The sequence below is a fragment of the Xyrauchen texanus genome, chromosome 35 (assembly GCF_025860055.1).
Source record: "Xyrauchen texanus isolate HMW12.3.18 chromosome 35, RBS_HiC_50CHRs, whole genome shotgun sequence".
In the NCBI taxonomy this organism is placed as follows: Eukaryota; Metazoa; Chordata; class Actinopteri; order Cypriniformes; family Catostomidae; genus Xyrauchen; species Xyrauchen texanus.
Window position 1 is genome coordinate 37,027,491 of NC_068310.1, and position 22,725 is coordinate 37,050,215.

The following is a 22,725-nucleotide window of genomic DNA, read 5'->3' on the forward strand; positions in this document are numbered from 1 at the left end:
TGCAATTTAATATTACTGTTCCTTTAAGAAATCAATCTATATGCTAATTTGAATACTAAATTTTTTTAATTTTCTTAAAGAAACAGTTGAAAATAGTTCTGCAAGGGGGTCTGGGTATCTCAGCGAGTATTGACGCTGACTATCACCTCTAGAGTCGTGAGTTTGAATCTCAGTGCGTTTGGGGTGACTCCAGCCAGGTCTCCTTAGCAACCAAATTGGCCCGGTTGCTAGGGAGGGTAGAGTCACATGGGGTAACCTCTTCGTGGTCACTATAATGTGGTTCTCGCTCTCGGTGGGGCGTGTGGTGAGTTGTGCATGGATGATGCGGAGAATAGCGTGAGCCTCCACATGCGCTACGTCTCCATGGTAACGCACTCAACAAGCCATGTGACAAGATGCGCGGATTGACGGTCTCAGACGTGGAGGCAACTGAGTTCATCCTGCACCACCCGGATTGAGTCAATACAACACCATGAGGACTTGGAGCGCATTGAGAATTGGGTTGAACTCGTATCATGACACGTTACAGAGATGCACGACTCGGCCAACAAGCATCCGCCCACAAATTCCACAAACTTCAAACGGACGATTCCACATCCAAGATTCCCTCAGTGACCTCCTCATTCCAGAACATTACCACACAAAGAGAACGAAGGTAAGAGGTGTGTGTGTGTGTGCACTCTTAAGAGGGTCTCGTCTGGATGACAATCACAGGAAGGGAGGGAGGGAGTCTGACCTCTCTCTCTCTGTCTCTCGTCCTGCAGTATTGCACGTAGTTCAGGGTAAAATGTGGTCCATTCTGCAGGACGTCCTCACATTGTGACACATCACAGACACATTATGAGCACACAAAAAGTGTTTTCACCCAAATACAGAGAGATGATCTGAGACTGAAATCACATTATCCAGCACTGGGGACCCCCAGGGGTCTGGAAGAGGGTGCTAGGGGGTACATGGAAAATCTCAATGAGTGTAAAATATGAGTCAAAAAAAGTTTGGCATTACACACACACGTCTCACACACGTCTCATACACTTCTCATACACACACACACACACACACACACACACACGTCTCATACACACACGTCACACACGTCTCATACACACACACACGTCACACACGTCTCATACACGTCTCACACACACACGTCTCATACACACACACGTCTCACACACGTCTCATACACACACACACGTCTCATACACACACACACACGTCTCATACACGTCTCACACACACACACACACGTCTCATACACACGTCACACACACGTCTCACACACGTCTGCCACACACACACACACGTTTCACACACGTCACACACACGTCTCATACAGGTCACACACACGTCTTACACACACACACGTCTCATACACACACACGTCTCACACACGTCTCACACACACACACACACACGCGTCTCATACACACACACGTCACACACGTCTCACACACACACACACGTCACACACACGTCTCACACACGTCTCATACACACACACACACACACACACACGTCTCACACACGTCTCATACAAACACACATGTCTCATACACACACACACACGTCACACACGTCTCATACACACGTCACACACGTCTCACACACGTCACACACACGTCTCCCACACACACACACGTCTCTCATACACACACACACACACGTCACACACACGTCTCATACAGGTCACACACACGTCTCACACACACACACACACGTCTCATACACACATACACGTCTCACACACACACACACACACGTCTCATACACACACACACGTCTCACACACAAGTCAGTCACACACACACACACACACGTCTCATACACACATCACACACATCTCACACACGTCTCACACACACGTCTCACACACACACACGTCTCATACACACATACACGTCTCACACACACACACACACACACACACACACGTCTCATACACGTCTCACACACAGCACACACACACACACATCACACACGTCTCACACACGTCTCACACACACACACACACGTCTCACACACACGTCTCATACACACATACACGTCTCACACACACATACACGTCTCACACACACACACGTCTCACACACACACACACACACGTCACACACACGTCTCATACACACGTCACTCACGTCTCACACACACGTCTCACACACCCGTCTCATACACAGACGTCTCACACACACACACGTCTCACACACACACACATGTCTCACACATGTCTCACACACGTCACACACGTCTCATACACACGTCACACATGTCTCACACACGTCACACACGTCTCACACACACATAGACGTCTCACACACACACACGTCTCATACACACACACACGTCTCACACACACACAGACGTCTCACACACGTCTCACACACACACACGTCTCATACAAACACAGACGTCTCACACACGTCTCACACACACACACGTCTCATACAAACACACACGTCTCACACACACACACGTCTCACACATGTCACACACACGTCACACACGTCTCACACGCCTCATACACACACAGACGTCTCATACACGTCTCTCACACACACACACGCCTCATACACACACAGACGTCTCATACACGTCTCTCACACACACACACGCCTCATACACACACAGACGTCTCATACACGTCTCTCACACACACACACGCCTCATACACACACAGACGTCTCATACACGTCTCTCACACACACACGTCTCATACACACACACACGTCTCACATACGTCTCACACACGTCTCACACACGTCATACACACACGTCTCACAAACACATCTCATACACACACAGACGTCTCATACACGTCTCTCACACACACACGTCTCATACACACACACACGTCTCACATACGTCTCACACACGTCTCACATACGTCACACACACACGTCTCACAAACACATCTCATACACACACAGACGTCTCACACACGTCTCACACACGTCACACACACACACACACGTCTCACACACACACAGACGTCACACACACACACACACACGTCACACACACACACACACGTCACACACACACACACACACGTCTCACACACACACAGACGTCTCACACACGTCTCACACACGTCACACACACACACACACGTCTCATACACACACAGACGTCTCACACACGTCTCACACACAAACACGTCTCATACACACACACACGTCTCATACACACACAGACGTCTCACACACGTCTCACACACAAACACGTCTCATACACACACACACGTCTCATACACACACACACGTCTCACACACGTCTCACACACAAACACGTCTCATACACACACACACGTCTCATACACACACAGACGTCTCACACACGTCTCACACACAAACACGTCTCATACACACACAGACGTCTCACACACGTCTCACACACAAACACGTCTCATACACACACACACGTCTCATACACACACAGACGTCTCACACACGTCTCACACACAAACACGTCTCATACACACACAGACGTCTCACACACGTCTCACACACAAACACGTCTCATACACACACACACGTCTCACACACGTCTCACACACAAACACGTCTCACACACACACACACACACGTCTCATACACACACACACGTCTCACACACAAACACGTCTCATACACACACACACGTCTCACACGTCACACACATCTCATACACGTCTCACAAACACACACGTCTCATACACACACAGACGTCTCACACACACACACACACAAACACATCACACACACACACACACGTCTCATACACACACAGACGTCTCACACACGTCTCACACACAAACACGTCTCATACACACACACACGTCTCACACGTCACACACGTCACACACACACGTCTCACAAACACACACGTCTCATACACACACAGACGTCTCACACACACACACGTCTCATACACACACACACACACGTCTCACATACGTCTCACATACGTCTCACACACACAGACGTCTCACACACACACACGTCTCATACACACACACACGTCTCACATACGTCTCACATACGTCTCACACACACGTCTCACACACACAGACGTCTCACACACACACACGTCTCATACACACACACACGTCTCACATACGTCTCACATACGTCTCACACACACGTCTCACACACACAGACGTCTCACACACGTCTCACACACACACGTCTCATACACACACATATGTCTCACACACGTCTCACACACGTCTCACACACGTCTCTCATAAAGCTGCATTATTAGATTAGGAAGGGTGTCCCTCGTGAGGGGTTCGTCATATTTGAGGGTTCTTAGCATCAACAGTTTGGAAACCGCTGATCCATCTCCCTCAATGATTACACACCATAAACATTTATAGATCTTATATAAAGCCAATCACTGCACACCTATACTCAATCCTAACACCTTAAAGCAGGTTTCCCCTCATGAGGACTCCCAGAATGCCCCCAAAGGAAGGTTGTATCATATTTGGCTCACAACTGAAGACAAATCAGCCCTCAAATTAAATCAAAGTTATCTAAAACACAGACACACACACACACACACACACACACACACACACACACACACACACACACCTTTGAAAAGGCGGAAACAGACAGACTGACTCTGGCCTTATTGGAAACTAAGCTAAATTTGTGAGTGGGAAAAGAGTGAACGTGATCAAATAGGAGTACACACACACATGCGCACACACACACACACACACACGCGCACACACAGTATAATTTCCTAAAGCTCTGTATTAGAGACAATAAAAGTCTACATGATTAGAAACATCCGTTCACACACTCACACACACACACAGACAGACACAGACAGACACACACACACACGGACACACACAGACACACACACACACACTCACAAAGACACACACACACACACACAGACACACAGACACACACAGACACACACACACACACACAAAGACACACACACAGACAGACACACAGACAGACACACACAGACAGACACAGACAGACACACACAGACACACAGACACACACACACACACACACAGACAAACACACAACCATGTTGGCCATCACTAATGCACACATGTTCAGACAATAACGCACAGATTGTGCCCACATATGACCTTTTACTGCCATGCAACCAACATCATGATGGGTGGAGAGACACTCATGGACAGACAGATTTGAGAGAGAGAGAGAGACAGAGAGAGAGTCTTCATTGTGAGACAGTTTAATGCGATGACATCAAGGAACCACTAGATGGCACAACTTAACTAATCCACAACACCGGCTGCCTCTGACCAATTCACTTCCTTCTACTCTGCATTAAAAGTATGTACTTCACTGCTTTAAGTATGTAGTAAGACCGTATTGGAACAGACTACATCAAATAAATAGTGAATCAAATAACATTAACTCATCTGTCCTTTATCTGTCCAATCCTGCTGAACACAGCACACTGTCAGACCTTCAGCTGGCCGCTAGATGGCAGCATTGGGCAATAATAAAACCACTTACACCGTCTCGCCACCAGGGGGCGCTATTGCACATGCTCAAATGGTGAGTGGAGCACATTCGCAAGTATAGAAACCATATCTAACATGCAAATGTTTCCTGAGATCTAAAACAAAAGTGTTTTGAGTGTTTAAAGAAGTGAAATGTTCATAGTTAAATCACTTTTTCTCAAATCTCCTTTTCTTGATATCAGACAGACAGATGTTTGATTGTTATGAATTTCTTACCGGCAGGCTGGGCAGGAATTTGTCCATGTTGTCCAGATCAATACCATCACCAGCGTCATCAAACTTGCCCTTTATCATCCTGTGGACACAGATATAACATAAATAAATATCTAGACAGACGAAGTCTCTGCAGAGAGCGTAAAGCTACTGTATAAATGAGTGTTTTGTTAAATAAAGCAAGAGTTAATGAGAATCTTTACGTCGGAGTCATTTACCACAGTTCAATGTTATTCTATGATTGAATGATTGGCACATACACTGCACAATTACAATTAAAAGCCAAAACTCGTTATCTCATATTTTGTTCTAGACAAATCATTTTTTGTGATATTTTTAGGATTATAGGAGTTTTCCTACTGAATAAATAAAGTTTATTTGAATTGACTCAATGTCATAAATCCACCACTAGAGGTCAGTATAGAGCAGAGCGCCACAAACACACTGGCACACCCACACAGACTGAGACACACCCCCCATTATTCACCCACTCACTCACTCACCCAGTCACAGTCACTCACTCACAGTCACCCACTCACACTCAACCACTCACACTCACTCACCCAGTCACAGTCACTCACTCACACTCACCCACTCACACTCAACCACTCACACTCACTCACTCACAGTCACTCACTCACTCACACTCACCCACTCACAGTCACTCACTCACACTCACACTCAACCACTCACACTCAACCACTCACACTCACTCACAGTCAGTCACTCACACTCACTCACAGTCAGTCACTCACACTCACTCACTCACTCACACAGTCACCCTTTCATTCACTCACACACAGTTACACACTCAGTCAGTCACTCACTCACTCACTCATTCATTCACTCACACTCAATCACTTACACAGTCAGTCACTCACTCACTCACTCATTCACTCACAGTCACTCACTCACTCACTCACTCAGTCAGTCACTCACTCACTCACAGTCACTCACTCACTCACTCACTCACTCAGTCAGTCACTCACTCACTCACTCAGTCACTCACTCACTCACTCACAATCACTCACTCACTCACTCACTCACAGTCAGTCACTCACACAGTCACTCTTTCATTCACTCACACACAGTTACACACTCCCTCACTCACAGTCAGTCAGTCAGACACACTCACTCACTCACAATCAGTCAGTCAGACACACTCACTCACTCACTCACTCACAGTCAGTCAGTCAGACACACTCACTCACTCACTCACTCACAGTCAGTCAGACAGACACACTCACTCACTCACTCACTGTCAGTCAGACACACTCACTAACTCACTCACTCACTCTTTCATTCACTCACTCACTCACAGTCAGTCAGTCAGACACACTCACTCACTCACTCACTCACAGTCAGTCAGTCAGACACACTCACTCACTCACTCACAGTCAGTCAGTCAGACACACTCACTCACTCACAGTCAGTCAGTCAGTCACACTCACTCACTCACTCACAGTCAGTCAGTCAGTCACACTCACTCACTCACTCACTCACTCACTCAGTCAGTCAGTCAGTCAGACACACTCACTCACTCACTCACAGTCAGTCAGTCAGACACACTGACTCACTCTTTCATTCACTCACTCACTCACAGTCAGTCAGTCAGACACACTCACTCACTCAGAGTCAGTCAGACACACTCACTCACTCACTCCACTCACTCACTCACTCACTCACTCACTCACTCACTCACAGTCAGACACACTCACTCACTCACTCACAGTCAGTCAGTCAGTCAGACACACTCACTCACAGTCAGTCAGTCAGTCAGACACACTCACTCACAGTCAGTCAGTCAGTCAGACACACTCACTCACTCTTTCACTCACTCACTCACTCACTCAGTCAGTCAGTCAGACACACTCACTCACTCACAGTCAGTCAGTCAGACACACTCACTCACTCACTCACTCACTCACTCACAGTCAGTCAGTCAGTCAGACACACTCACTCACTCACTGTCAGTCAGTCAGACACACTCACTCACTCACAGGCACTCACTCACTCACAGTCAGACACACTCACTCACTCACTCACAGTCAGTCAGTCACACACTCACTCACTCACTCACTCACTCACTCACTCACTCACTGTCAGTCAGACACACTCACTCACTCACAGTCACTCACTCACTCACTCACAGTCAGTCAGTCAGACACACTCACTCACTCACTCACTCAGTCAGTCAGTCAGTCAGACAGACACACTCACTAACTCACTCACTCACTCACAGTCAGTCAGACACACTCACTCACTCACTCACTCACAGTCAGTCAGACACACTCACTCACTCACTCACTGTCAGTCAGTCAGACACACTCACTCACTCACTCACAGTCAGTCAGACACTCACTCACTCACTCACTCACAGTCACTCACTCACTCACTCACTCACAGTCAGTAAGTCAGACACACTCACTCACTCACTCACTCACTGTCAGTCAGTCAGACACACTCACTCACTCACAGTCACTCACTCACAGTCAGTCAGTCAGTCAGACACACTCACTCACTCACAGTCACTCACTCACTCAGTCAGTCAGTCAGACACACTCACTCACTCACTCACTCACTCAGTCAGACACACTCACTCACTCACTCACTCACTCACTCACAGTCAGTCACACTCACTCACTCACAGTCAGTCAGTCAGACACACTCACTCACTCACTGTCAGTCAGTCAGACACACTCACTCACTCACTGTCAGTCAGTCAGACACACTCACTCACTCACAGTCAGTCAGTCAGACACACTCATTCACTCACTGTCAGTCAGTCAGACACACTCACTCACTCACTGTCAGTCAGTCAGACACACTCACTCACTCACAGTCAGTCAGTCAGACACATTCACAGTCAGTCAGTCAGACACACTCACTCACTCACAGTCAGTCAGTCAGACACATTCACAGTCAGTCAGTCAGTCACACTCACTCACTCACAGTCAGTCAGTCAGACACACTCACTCACTCACTGTCAGTCAGTCAGACACACTCACTCACTCACAGGCACTCACTGTCAGTCAGTCACACTCACTCACTCACTGTCAGTCAGTCAGACACACTCACTCACTCACTGTCAGTCAGTCAGACACACTCACTCACTCACAGTCAGTCAGTCAGACACATTCACAGTCAGTCAGTCAGACACACTCACTCACTCACTGTCAGTCAGTCAGACACACTCACTCACTCACTGTCAGTCAGTCAGACACACTCACTCACTCACTGTCAGTCAGTCAGACACACTCACTCACTCACTGTCAGTCAGTCAGACACACTCACTCACTCACAGTCAGTCAGTCAGACACATTCACAGTCAGTCAGTCAGACACACTCACTCACTCACAGTCAGTCAGTCAGACACACTCACTCACTCACAGTCAGTCAGTCAGACACACTCACTCACTCACTGTCAGTCAGTCAGACACACTCACTCACTCACTGTCAGTCAGTCAGACACACTCACTCACTCACTGTCAGTCAGTCAGACACACTCACTCACTCACAGTCAGTCAGTCAGTCAGTCAGACACATTCACAGTCAGTCAGTCAGACACACTCACTCACTCACAGTCAGTCAGTCAGACACATTCACAGTCAGTCAGTCAGTCACACTCACTCACTCACAGTCAGTCAGTCAGACACACTCACTCACTCACTGTCAGTCAGTCAGACACACTCACTCACTCACTGTCAGTCAGTCAGACACACTCACTCACTCACAGTCAGTCAGTCAGACACATTCACAGTCAGTCAGTCAGACACACACTCACTCACTCACAGTCAGTCAGTCAGACACACTCACTCACTCACAGTCAGTCAGTCAGACACACTCACTCACTCACAGTCAGTCAGTCAGACACACTCACTCACTCACTGTCAGTCAGTCAGACACACTCACTCACTCACTGTCAGTCAGTCAGACACACTCACTCACTCACTGTCAGTCAGTCAGACACACTCACTCACTCACAGTCAGTCAGTCAGTCAGTCAGTCAGACACATTCACAGTCAGTCAGTCAGTCAGACACACTCACTCACAGTCAGTCAGTCAGACACATTCACAGTCAGTCAGTCAGACACACTCACTCACTCACTGTCAGTCAGTCAGTCACACACACTCACTCACTCACTCACTCACTCACAGTCAGTCAGTCAGACACACTCACAGTCACTCACTGTCAGTCAGTCAGACACACTCACACACTCACTCACTCACTCACTCACAGTCAGTCAGTCAGTCAGACACACTCACAGTCACTCACTCAGTCACACCTCTGATTTCATTGTGCTAGCAGCTTTTACCTCCAGACGTTACTAAACGATTACAAAAAGGCAATTTTTAAGAATACACTGAATTATTGTAATTTTTTTGAATCCCCCTGTAGGACACACTGAAATGAATTTAAACGAATAATCTTGTGAGGTTTGCATGTATTAAAATAACTGAGACAATGAACATGAATCAGACTGTATCCGTCTCTCTCTTGATGCTGTACAACTGTCGTCTGATCCGGGTTGAGCGTTATTATGGGTAATATCTCTCTCACCCCTCTCGGTCGATGTGCGGCAGGTGTTTCGGGGTGCCTCGATACGCCCTCCTGTGAAACTGAGAGAAATCCAGTTTCTCCGGCTGCATGTCCCACGTAGCACCCCTGTGAACAAACACAAACACACACAAAACTTTTTAATACATAAAATACAAAAATTGCACAAAAAACAAAAGCATAAATGCCAGATAATAAACATTGAATGACAATGACATTAAAGATGGCATTTCATTTATATGGACATGTCACCGTGACTCTGCCGTCTTCCGCGGAAGACATTTAAGACCCTCTTCTATGTTATTTTCTTTATTTAACACTTTTTAAAGCCTTAAATTGCAAGACAAAGCGGAAAACTTCAACTTCATAGCGGACTTTCTTTCTTCTGCAGAACACAAATTAAGATTTTAGAAGAATATTTCAGCTCTGTTGGTCCATACAATACAAGTGAATGGTGACCAGAACTTTGAATCTTCAAAAAGCACATAAAAGCAGCATACAAGTAATCCAGTGGTTTAATCCATGTCTTCAGAAGTGATATGTTTTGATATATGATATATATATTATTTGACTATAAATTATCCTCCCTGCCTCAACACGAGGCGATATGCACAAATACGAATTGCCAAAAACTGAAGTAATGTGAAAGTGAAAGCGGAGATTTATAGTAAAAAATGACTTAAATATTGATCTTTTTCTCACCCACACCTATCATATTGCTTCTGAAGACATGGATTAAACCACTGGAGGCTTATGGATTACTTTTATGCTACCTTTATGTGCTTTTTGGAGCTTCAAAGTTTTGGTCACCATTCACTTGTATTGTATGGACCTACAGAGCTGAGATATTCTTCTAAAAATCGTCATTTGTGTTCTGCAGAAGATAGAAAGTCACACATCTGGGATGGCATGAGGGTGAGTAAATGATGACCCTCTGGGTACGTTCTGAAAGCATGCTATGTTTTAGTTTTTTGAAAGTAGTATGCACTATGTTGACGGTGTACAGTGGCATACAGTACATAAAGCAGAAATGGTAAATGTAGTGTGGTAACATGCCCGCACAGTGCACCACAAATCAACTTTGTTTGTTTGTTTGTGATTATAAAACCCTTAATATGCCGAAATTCAAGACAGGTCTCTATGGAGATGCTAATCAGCTCAAGACATTCCTGAAATCCACGGAATAATCCGAGACAGACTTCCAGAGCTTGTTTTGAAAGGTGACACGGAGTTTAAAGATCGCAATCGGTGCTCAAAAATCAAACAGGAATCTCTAGAATTAAAGCACGTCCCACGTTCACACAGTCATACGTCTCACCCGTGGCAGTCCAAGTTCGCAGCCCAAATGTCCGTCCCCAGGATGTCGAAAGAACCGTCTCTGTTTCCATTCTAAACACACAATCAAATCAGCGTCGCATCAATCAAACGCGTAATGATATCATTTAATATCCACAGAGCTGTTCTCACTTTAGCTGGAGCTCTGAACTGGTTGTTTCGTCCTCTGCTGCCTGATCTGGAACCAGAACCGGGTCGAGAACCGGAACTGGGTCTGGAACCCGTGCTATCATTACTGCTGTGCTCCCACTCGTCCTGAAATAGAGAGAGAGATTTGATTGAAACTACATATAATACAATGCTATATCCGGTTTAACACTGGCACATCTTTTTGGGTGCCGCCTGCAATTTTTCACACCCAAATTTTAAAGCTCGCCTAATACACACGCAGTGTAAATATTTCGTTTCATATTTACAATTTTCAAATGCTCAAAAGCCATTCTAGGGACCTGAGACACAATTAGCATGTGCTATAATCACTACGTTCAATGTATCTTTTTAAGGTTATTTTATTTATTTTCTGCTGAAACCATGTTTTTGTACTGTACCTATAAAATAAATAAATATATAAGCTATCCAACATGATTTGAGAAATTTCCATATTTTCCTTGCGTGCTTCAAAATGGCACAGAATTTTAAACTAGCGTTTTTTTTCGTGGAAAAGTATGCAAAAAAAGCTCCTTCTCCCTTAAAGATATGAATGAAATAAGTGTCCTGAGATATCTCACTTGTCGGACAGCTGTAAACTTTGTAAAAAGCAAACAAAAATGTGTCCATTGACATTGACGCTTTTCACCTGTCAATCATTTTACTAGTTCTCATAGTGTTGCACATGAAGCGGATCACTGAGGCTGTGGTTCATAATGTTTGTCAGTTGAGGGCGCTATTGTGCCACTGTTAAATTTGGCAGCAACAGAAACAAACAATCCAGCTCTTTTGCTCTGTTTTGGTCTCAAAATTATCATTGGAGGGCGGGGTTTTTGAATGAGGGGGCGTGGCTAATCCAAGTTCACGTGGCTCGGTCACGTGAACGCTTCAGAATGCTAAAAATCGCTCACAGCACCTTTAATATGACGTCAACAAATTTCTTTGTTTTCAATATTATCGGTGATATCGCTTCGTTGAACTCTACACAAGGTGGTGGTATTTATAAGAAAGGGGCGGGGTTTAAGCGGACTAATTGATTGGAGAAGTCCTGCATAAGCCACCAGAGAGAAGTCGTCGTTTCACCGGAAGATCCAGTTATTACATATTGATTAAAGATTACGAGGACATAATAAATGCATAAATGCATATGCATGAATGAATCGTTCACAATAAGATCAATTACATGCATTTAGAAAATTGATAGTGTGACTTTAACGATCAAATCTTAAAATCAACCGTATATGGAACTGGTAGCCAATGCATTGACTTCAGCACCACTTGTTGCATTATATGCCAACCAAAACAAAACCTTTTATTGTGCTTTTTCAAGGATTGATAGCGTACTCTAGAGCAGGGCTAGTAATATGGCATACCGGGATCCCGGTGGGCCGATGCACTTTGGGGCCGATCAGGGGCGGACTGGCCATCGGGAGTACCGAGCGGGCCGGTGGGTCCGCCGCAAAATGGGCCGCGATAAGCTAAAATGAGCCGCTGTGTTATGCAGAACAAACCACCGCCGCGATATGCAGAAAAGGACAGCGAACACCCCCCCCCAAGCTCAACAACTTTTGGGCCAGTTGCTCTGTAAAATCCCAGGCCGATTTCTCTTCCCAGTACAGCCCTGCTCTAGAAGAATGAACAGATTCAGAGTATTACACTGCTGTATTCTTCAGCGATTTGCCCACTTATTAATTTATAAATGTAAACAAAACTTGAATGAATCATTTCTATTCTAGGACTGGTAAACAACATTTGCTGATTCATTGGTGGTTGTTCTTCTTGAATTGTCAGAATAATTATGTATTGGACTCACTGGTTTGGACGAGCCTCTTCCCCGAGAGGACGTCCAGCTCCCATCAATCTTCTCACAGCAGTCTTCTGTCCACTGAGAGGGAGAAAGAGAGAGTAATAATAACTAGATAGGTACATTTCCAGAAGAAAATGTGAGTGGTGCTTGCCATGGCAAAACTCGTCAAATAACATTTTATAACTTGTTGCTAAGCACTAAAATAATGGTACTAGAATGTTGTTCGCATGTGTTTTTCATGATGGTAGCATGTAGGTGTTATGTTTATGTTAGCATGAAGCTAGCACGTTTTTAGAATGTTTTAGCACTTCGCTAGGTGATGCTAGCATGTGTTAGCATGATACTAGCATGTTTTAGCATGTTTTAGCACTTCGCTAGGTGATGCTAGCATGTGTTAGCATGATGCTATCACGTTTTTAGCAGGTTTTAACACTTCGCTAGGTGATGCTAGCATATGTTAGCATTATGCTAGCACGTTTTTAACATGTTTTAACACTTCGCTAGGCGATGCTAAGCATGTGTTAGCATGATGCTAGCACGTTTTTAGCATGTTTTAACACTTTGCTTGGCAATGCTAGCATCTATTAGCATGATGCTAGCAAGTTTTTAGCATGTTTTAGCACTTTGCTAGGTGATGCTAAAATGTGTTAGCATGATACTAGCACGTGTTTAGCATGTTAGAACAGTTTGCAAGGCGATGCTAGCATGCTAAAAATCAGGGAGACTTCATTCTGGTTAGGGCTGAAATGATTAGTCGATGTTATTGACAACATCAACAATTAAAATATTGTCAATAAAATTTTTCGTTGTGTCATTAATGTCATTTAACATAAAACGAGATTACATGAAACTCTAATGACGGCATGCGAGAGGAGCACTGCAGCTAATACTGGGGGCCTGGAGTTCGAATCCTCCCAGGTCTCCTAGCAACCAAATTGGCCTGGTTGCTATGGAGGGTCACATAGTCACATGGGGTAACCTCCTTGTGGTTCTCTCTCGCCGTTGGGCGCGTGATGAGTTGTGCATGCATGCTGCAGAGAATAGCGTGAAGCCTCCACATGCGCTATGTCTCCGCGGTAATGCGCTCAACAAGCCAGTGATAAGATGAGCGGATTGGCGGTCTAAGATGCGGAGGCAACTGAGATTCGTACTACGCCACGTGGATTGAGGCGGGTCACTACGACACCATGAGGACTTAGAGCGCATTGGGAATTGGGTGTTACATATTGGGGAGTAATAATTTGGAAGAAGGTCATGTAAATAAGTACAAACACCGAAACTGGCATTTCTCTGTGCAGCTAGATTATAACGTGATTGCTTGCGACATAGTGAATCACTGTGTGTTTCTTAACGTAAAGAAAATTGGCAATACGCAGCTTAATTAAGGAGAGAGAGAGTTTGTTTTTGTGAGTTAAAGATGGATCGAAGTGAACAAATAATAATAATAATAATAATAATAATAATAATAATAAACAAATATATAGTCACTGCAACAATACACGTTTTTGATTTAGGAGCTATACTGCAAAAGAACAAATTGTTATCTGAGAATGTTGAATTTAATATAAAAATTATAATATTTTTAAATATCTATAAATGTATCTTATTTTAAGGATTTTTAGATTAGACAAAAATGCTTGATAACAATAGGATTTTTTTTTTTTTACTGAATTAAATTTAATAAAAAAGTATTTTTTCCACCATTTAATTCAGTGAATGTCATTGAGGTATTTTTTGTATTTTTTTACTGAATTAAATGTAATAAAACGTTTTTTTCCACCATTTAATTCAGTGAATGTCATTTAGAGATATTTTTTTTTTTACTGAATTAAATTTAATAAAACGTTTTTTTCCACCATTTAATTCAGTGAATGTCATTTAGAGATATTTTTAAAAGATGATTTTTTAATACAACCTTGTAACTCGGGGCACAAGCTAAACAATCGGTTAACGATTAATCGCTGCAATAATCGCCTGAATGGTCGAATAATCGTTCGATTAATCGATTATGAAAATAATCGTTAGTTGCAGCCCTAATTCTGATTGCCTCTCACCTCTCATTATTAAAAGCAATTAATTACACCAGTGAAATACGATTAATCCCAAACACTAAAAGCCGCTGGGTGTAATTTCTGCAAAACTAGCAGCACAAAGCTAGCAACACTAATGACAGTTATCAAATGTTTCCCAAACACATCTTCAATCTGCCGTAGGCCGAACGGTCTGTCTCACCTGTGAGGTGTGGGACGGTGTTTTGTCCACATCCTGGCCAGTTTCGTTTTTGTCACTCAGTAACCCCTGCACCTGATACTCCAGCACGTAACTGTCGATGAATCGCTCCAGCTCCTCGATCTCCTGCGAGCGCGTGCTTCCCGCCTCGGAGGACGCTGACGCCACCGATGAGCTCTCCATGGCGACCAGCCCGGAGTGGGGGGAGGGAGGGGAGCTGTGGGTGGAGCAAAGACGATAAGGAAGTTGTTAGTGCCATATATTATTCGTATTTGCATCTCAAATAAGGCCGAGCGATGTGCAAGGAATATTTTAAATAAATTAGTTGAAGATATAAAATGAAATCAGAAAACTCATTAACAATAATCAAAAAAATTTGAATTAAAATGTCTTTTTTTTTTTCCCATAGTGGTTTAATCCATGTCTTCTGAAGTAATATGATAGATGTGTGTGAGAAACAGATCAATATTTAAAGTCCCTTTTTACTATTAATTCTCCTCCCAGCGCAGTAGGTGCGATATGTACGAAGAACGCAACAAAAATAATAAATAAATAAAAACAAATGTAGAAGAGAAAGTGGTAATTTCTAGTAAAAAAGGACTTAAATATTGATCTGTATCTCACCCACACCTTTCATATCGCTTCAGAAGTCACGGATTAAACCACTGGAGTCTTGTGGATTACTTTTATGCTACCTTTATGTGCTTTATTTTAGCTTAAAAGTTCTGGTCACCATTCACTTGCATTGTATGGACCTACAGAGCTGAAATATTCCTCTAAAAATCTTCATTTGTGTTCTGCAGAAGAAGAAAAAGTCACACATCCGGGATGGCATGAGGGTGCGTAAATGATGAGAGAAGTTTCATTTTTGGGTGTACTGTCCCTTTAAATATTCACAAGCTCTCAATTAGATTCCCTTTCATATGGGTATATTTAATTAATAAAAGTCAGTTTTGCTTACATATGAAAGACATTCTCTCAGCGCTAATGTAATCATGGTAGTTGTTTGTATGATGTATATTAAAATACAGTTTATAACCTGTACAGTAAAATTAATTATGGTGATTGTATTTATGATGTATTATTAAATTGCAGTGTCCATACCGTAGAACTAACGATAGTAAGCAGTTTTAGCTTACAGAGTTAGTTATATTTGCCTCGTGCGAGTTTTACCGCTGGATTAAATGTGTTTAAAGTCGCGTTAGCGCGAGTAACGCGCACCCGCGAGTATTCCCCCTTCTCTTCCGGAAAAGGACAGGAGGCGGGGCTTCAACGACAACTTATCTTTCCGCCATCAACCATGGCCGATATCACAGTGACTGCTGCTCCGTGTCTGATGTGGAAGTCCCAGATACGTTGACGTTGTGTCGTACAATTCGGGTGCCCACACACACCGCTACAACCATTTATTCGTCCATTTTTCCTGATTTCTTCTGCTACTACGTCAGTGACATCCGGACAATCTCAATGCTGATAGGCTTTCCCGACAACGCGTCATGTGGAATTTCAACTCGCGCGAACACGTTAATAAAGCGATTTCGCGATTTCGCTCCAACCGCCTCGAATTCGGGTCTATTCACGTCTTTGTATGTAATCGCGTGCAACGCGAAACACTCGAAACACACTTCGCATTGTATGTGAACGCACCATATCACATAAATGCGCGAACGTTCACATACAACGTGAATAAAACTTTCGCCTCCTTTTGCTCTCACGAGTTTGACCGCTGGAGGTGTTCACATACAACGCGAAACTAGCGCGAGACAGGAGGAGGGGCTTCTACGACAACTTCTCTTTCCGCCATCAACCATGGGCGATATCACCACGACTGCTGCTCTGTATTGTGGAAGTCCCAGATATGTCGGAAAACCAAACGCCGTCGTGTTTGGGCGCATGATATTATCCAATCATCCAGATTTGTTCTGCTACTACGTCAGTGACATCCGGACAATCTCAATGCTGATAGGCTTTCGCGACAACGCGTCATGCGGAATTTCAACTCGCGTGAACCCGCGAATGAAGCGTTTTCACGATTTCGTGTTTTTGCTTCACGCCATTTGCTCCATTCGCCCCACCCGCCGCGAGTTAGCGTCTATTTGCGTCTTTCCATTTACTTTGTATGTAATCACGCAGCGCGAAACGCTCGATTCGCGTTGTATGTGAACGCACCATAAGACTAACTAACTTCTATTATAAATAAATTATTTTATAAATATAAAAACAAAAAAAAGAATGAAACAATAGAGGCCTTTTTGCAAACCGAACATTTATGACACAATAATGGTGCGTTCACATACAACGCGAATAAAATTTTCGCCTAGTTTTGCTCGCACGAGTTTGACTGCTGGAGGTGTTCACATACAACGCGAAACTCGCGCGAGACAGGAGGAGGGGCTTCTACGACAACTTCTCTTTCCGCCATCAACCATGGCCGATATCACAACGATCTGTGGAAGTCCCAGATACGTCGGAAAACCAAACGCCGTCGCGTTTGGGTGCATGATATCTCAATGCTGATAGGCTTTCGCGACAATGCATCATGCAGATTTTTTGCGCGAGTTGAAAAATGTAAACTCGTGCGAACACGCGAATGAAGCTTTTTCACAATTTCGTATTTTTGCTTCACGCAATTCGCATCATTCGCCCCAGCCGCCGCGAGTTTGCGTCTATTCGCATCTTTGCATTGACTTTGTATGTAATCACGCCGCGCAAAACGCTCGATTCACAAAATAATACACAATGTAGTAATGAAGGCAATACTCAAATACTTCACACCCCTGATTTTCTATTATTCTCCATTCAACATTGCAAATCCTGATCATCACTCTGGGTGGGATGACTTGCCCTGCTTACAGCCAAAAAGAGAGAGAGAGAGAGACAGTGAGAGAGAGAGAGCGAGAGAGAGAGAGATAGAGAGAGCAATATTGAATTGTTTACATTCATGCCAATAAAGCCCCATTGAATTGAATTGAGTGAGAGAAGAGAGAGAGAGAGAGAGAGAGAGAGAGAGAGAGAGTATAATCTGGTGTTAAGTCGCTGGTTTGGTGTGTGTCAAGCAAATTGGATTTATAACCGTAATACACAGCAACATCTTACAGCACACATCCTCAATAACACTCGTCCCGTCCAACACAGGCCCTGTGCTTGGGTAATATAACATCAGATCTGCTAGACTAATATTTAAGACCATTTATTAGGTTTAAGCAGCTGTTCTGTGTAACAGTAAACTCTACATGACCCATGTGTCCCGCTTCACCAGTTTAAGGGAATCTCCTTTGTGTAAACATTTAAACAAACAAGCAAAACCAAGCCTACACTGACAGCATGCACTGTATAACACACACCGATTAATCCAATTGCATTCATTAATATCAATCACATTATTTGCAAACACTCAATAAACGTATCAGATAACCCTAAAGTTTCATTAGTCCTTGATCAACTTTTCAAACCTTTGAAATTCCAAACGTAGGAAAGGGATGTGGAATGACAAAGCCAGGCCAGTGGAAACAGACACAGGAAGTCTGTCATGATTTACAGGAAGTAGTAAGCATATGGCAGGAAGTCTACTGGCTAGAATAGGAAGACTGTGCTGGCCATATTAATCTGAAGAACATCTACACTCACCGACCACTTTATTAGGAACACCTGTACACGGTTATTCATGGGATTATCGAATCAGCCGATCGAGTGGAGGCAGTGCGGTGTATAAAATCATGCAGATACGGTTCAGGAGCTTCAGTTAATGTTCACGTCAACCATCAGAATGGGAAAAAAAAATTTGGTGGCATGATTGTTGGTGGCATGATTGTTGGTGGCATGTTTGTTGGTGGCATGATTGTTGGTGCCAGATGGGCTGGTTTGAGTATTTCTGGGATTTTCATGCATAACAGTCCCTAGAATTTACTCCGAATGGTGCCGAAAACAAAAAACATCCAGTGAGCGGCAGTTCTGCGGACAGAAACGCCTTGTTGATGAGAGAGGTCAACAGAGAATGGCCAGACTGGTTCGAGCTGACAGAAAGGCTACGATAGAGCTGCATGATTAAGAGATTGCGATCTCGATTCAAACACCCACGTGACCTTATTCCTAAATGACAATGATTCAGCCAATGATAAGCTCAAACGCGTCTGCCGCACCGGCTCTGATATGCGGACTGTGTTGCACACCGCCTAGTATTGTAGTAACACAATGGAATGTAACAACATAACTAACTGTGACTGGCCTCAGTTGCTCAACATGCAAGCAGGTGATTATTGGCACACTCAAGAAAAAAAATTGTCGAAATGGGAAAATTCATCGGCCGATGCTGATAACTAAAAAAGGCATTTATCGGCCTCTGTGATATATCGGTTGACCACTAGTATGCACTGTATATAAAACATTACAAATTCAAACTATGCATATATGTTGGGCAGTTCCACTGGAATATCAACCAAATCATGGAGTTTAAACCAAAGAGACAAAACCCCCTTTTAAATTCTGTATTGCAGTGGACGTCCAGACCGTTAGAGGGCGCCGCTTGCTCACACAGTGCTGACTAAAGCGCTGTATGCAGACTGTGTTATAACATAACCTTTAAAGCTTTAGTAATCACGCAAGGCCATGTTGTGATTTCAATCTTATTTCAATCAATCATACAGCATTAATGGTTGTCATACCGATGTCTCAGAAGTCAAAGTCTGCTAGTTTTAAAGCATTTTGGATGGTTTCCCTCATCACATAGCCTATAGACCGTGGACCCATACAGACGTGTTTGACGTATGCGCACTACGACGGCTTTGTGATTGTGGTCGTGTTCTGGGATGGGCGAGCGCTGATGATGTCACTGCTGTCATGATGGCGGCCGGCATGCGTGGGGCGTTAAATCCTCCAACACACGTGGAGGATTTAACACTCTACTGCACCCAGACAACAAAGAGCAGACACGCACTACACTACAACAGCGTCTGACTCGGTCTCTCTTATTTTAGCATATGGTTAAACATATGCATCCATTTATCGCATTTCTGTACTCTCCCCCCTCTCTCTCCCTCCCTCCCTCCCTCCCTCTCTCTCTCCATCCCTCTCTATCCCCCTCTCTCGCTCTCAGGTACTTCTTCGATTTCTTTTCCTCTTCCTCTCAATCATCTATTATCCTCGTCCACCCCCCAACTCTCGTTCTCTTTCTGTCTGTGCTCTGAGGGCATCTGCAGACAGACGGGTGGTCTGATGCTGCTGTCTCACTGATCAGACTGCTGACAGACTCCATCAGTCACACAGCACATTTAACTGCAGAGCTGGAAGGAAACTGTTTTTGGGGTAAATGAAACGCATTTCACATGCACTTATAATATGCGTTAAGAACGCATTTGACCAGAATTTGAATAAGTGAATTAAACTACCATGAACTAGCCCACACACAAACACATGTCGCCTGTCAATCAAACTGGGTGCCGTTTACGTGCTCTGGATTTCTTTCAACAGCTGAATAAGAATATTAACTTACTAATAAGTGAACAGGCCTGGACTACCACAAATATAGTTATTTTTTCGCTATTGTCGTTTTAATCAGTCTGTTTGTCCGGTCGGGCAAGTACAATTCTCTTTTTCAGTTGTCCCAGACAAGCTAATGTCGAAAAGAGCTAATTTCGAGCCCTGATTAAACATGACACATATATCACGATTCACTATGTCACGAGCAATCATGTTATAATCTAGCTGCAGCAAACACAGCCCGTCTTATAGAAGTCATTCATTCGGGAATCGGATGGCACTGGATGCGCTGTTTCATGCAACCTGAACTCACAGTGAAATCACAAAGACTAGATGACTTTAAATTGGTCAAAATCGGTATACGTTGAGCGACATGTTGAAACACTGCCCCCTGTGGCCAAAGCGGTAAGTTTTGTAGGGCAAGTGGGCACATGTGAGCTCCATTTATGTCCAGAAGAGGTTTCAGCATTACAGGACCTTATGCAATGAAGAGAAAAGCAGGCATTTATAGATGTTGGTTTCATGCTAGATTCAAAAGAACCACCAAAAGAGTAATTTGTTCAGGAATCGGTCTCCACTGAAGTTCGATATATCGAAATTTCCTGTACACTCCCCCCATCTACCTCCAGCGTCACAAAACAGATAGTCCCAACCCAAACCCATGCCACTGTCTGAGCCAATATAGCCACAGTGTTTTCACTCTATGGGGAATCAAACTCGGATAGAAGTATTTTAGCATTCAAAATCTAGAGGTAGACTTAAACTAAAGACTTAAGAGGAGACCAAATTCATGCACCTTACAACGAGTCAGCACATGTGGACACGTGATGGACAGGCATGATGATGTCAGCTGGTTGTCAGGACGACACCCTTCAGTCTCATCAGCACCACCGCAGTGCTGACAACCGAATTTCAGTCAACAGGCAAGTGAAAGAGAGAGTGTGTGTGTGTGTGTGTGTGGCAGCCACTGTTTTCATCCAATCACAAAACAGATGCGGATCAATTTTGTCAGATCAAATGTATTGATTGACTTTAACACGCACACACACACATATTGTTCTGTCTGGCCTACAGAATTACCCACATGACCTGTCAGTCAATGCAGAGTGTTTTGAGGGCGGAGTCTCAAAATAAGGTCAGCTGAGCTGCCAAATAGTCCAAAACATCATATGAAATTAACCACCAACTAGGTATTCAAAGCGGCGTTGGAACAACTATTTACTGGTCTGATGGGCATCAGGTCACGCGTCATCTGATAATAGCAATAACAGCTAAATAAAAGGTTATTTGTGTACACTTGTTGTCTATATGTATGGCTTTTGCCCTATGTGGAAACTACTAGCCCAAGATCTGTAACCAGTGGAATCTCAACTCAACACTTTTACAGCTGAATGCTACTATAGAGGACTTACGTCTGTGAAAATTTCAGGTTCCTATCTGGTCCCCCGACAGAGATTT

General features: G+C 44.0%; 1 protein-coding gene across 1 annotated transcript in view; it reads right to left on the reverse strand.

Annotated features, from left to right (window-relative positions):
• The window catches only part of LOC127629029 (CBP80/20-dependent translation initiation factor-like), a 68,923-nt gene that overhangs the window by 40,678 nt on the left and 5,520 nt on the right, over window positions 1–22,725 (reverse strand). Inside the window, exons 2-7 of the mRNA XM_052106040.1 lie at window positions 15,796–16,009; window positions 13,570–13,641; window positions 11,742–11,864; window positions 11,593–11,663; window positions 10,278–10,382; window positions 5,720–5,798 (exon numbers count right to left, since the gene is read on the reverse strand). Coding sequence (XP_051962000.1) covers window positions 5,720–5,798; window positions 10,278–10,382; window positions 11,593–11,663; window positions 11,742–11,864; window positions 13,570–13,641; window positions 15,796–15,975 — 630 coding nt within the window. The 5' untranslated portion in view covers window positions 15,976–16,009. The remainder of the gene's footprint in view (window positions 1–5,719; window positions 5,799–10,277; window positions 10,383–11,592; window positions 11,664–11,741; window positions 11,865–13,569; window positions 13,642–15,795; window positions 16,010–22,725) is intronic.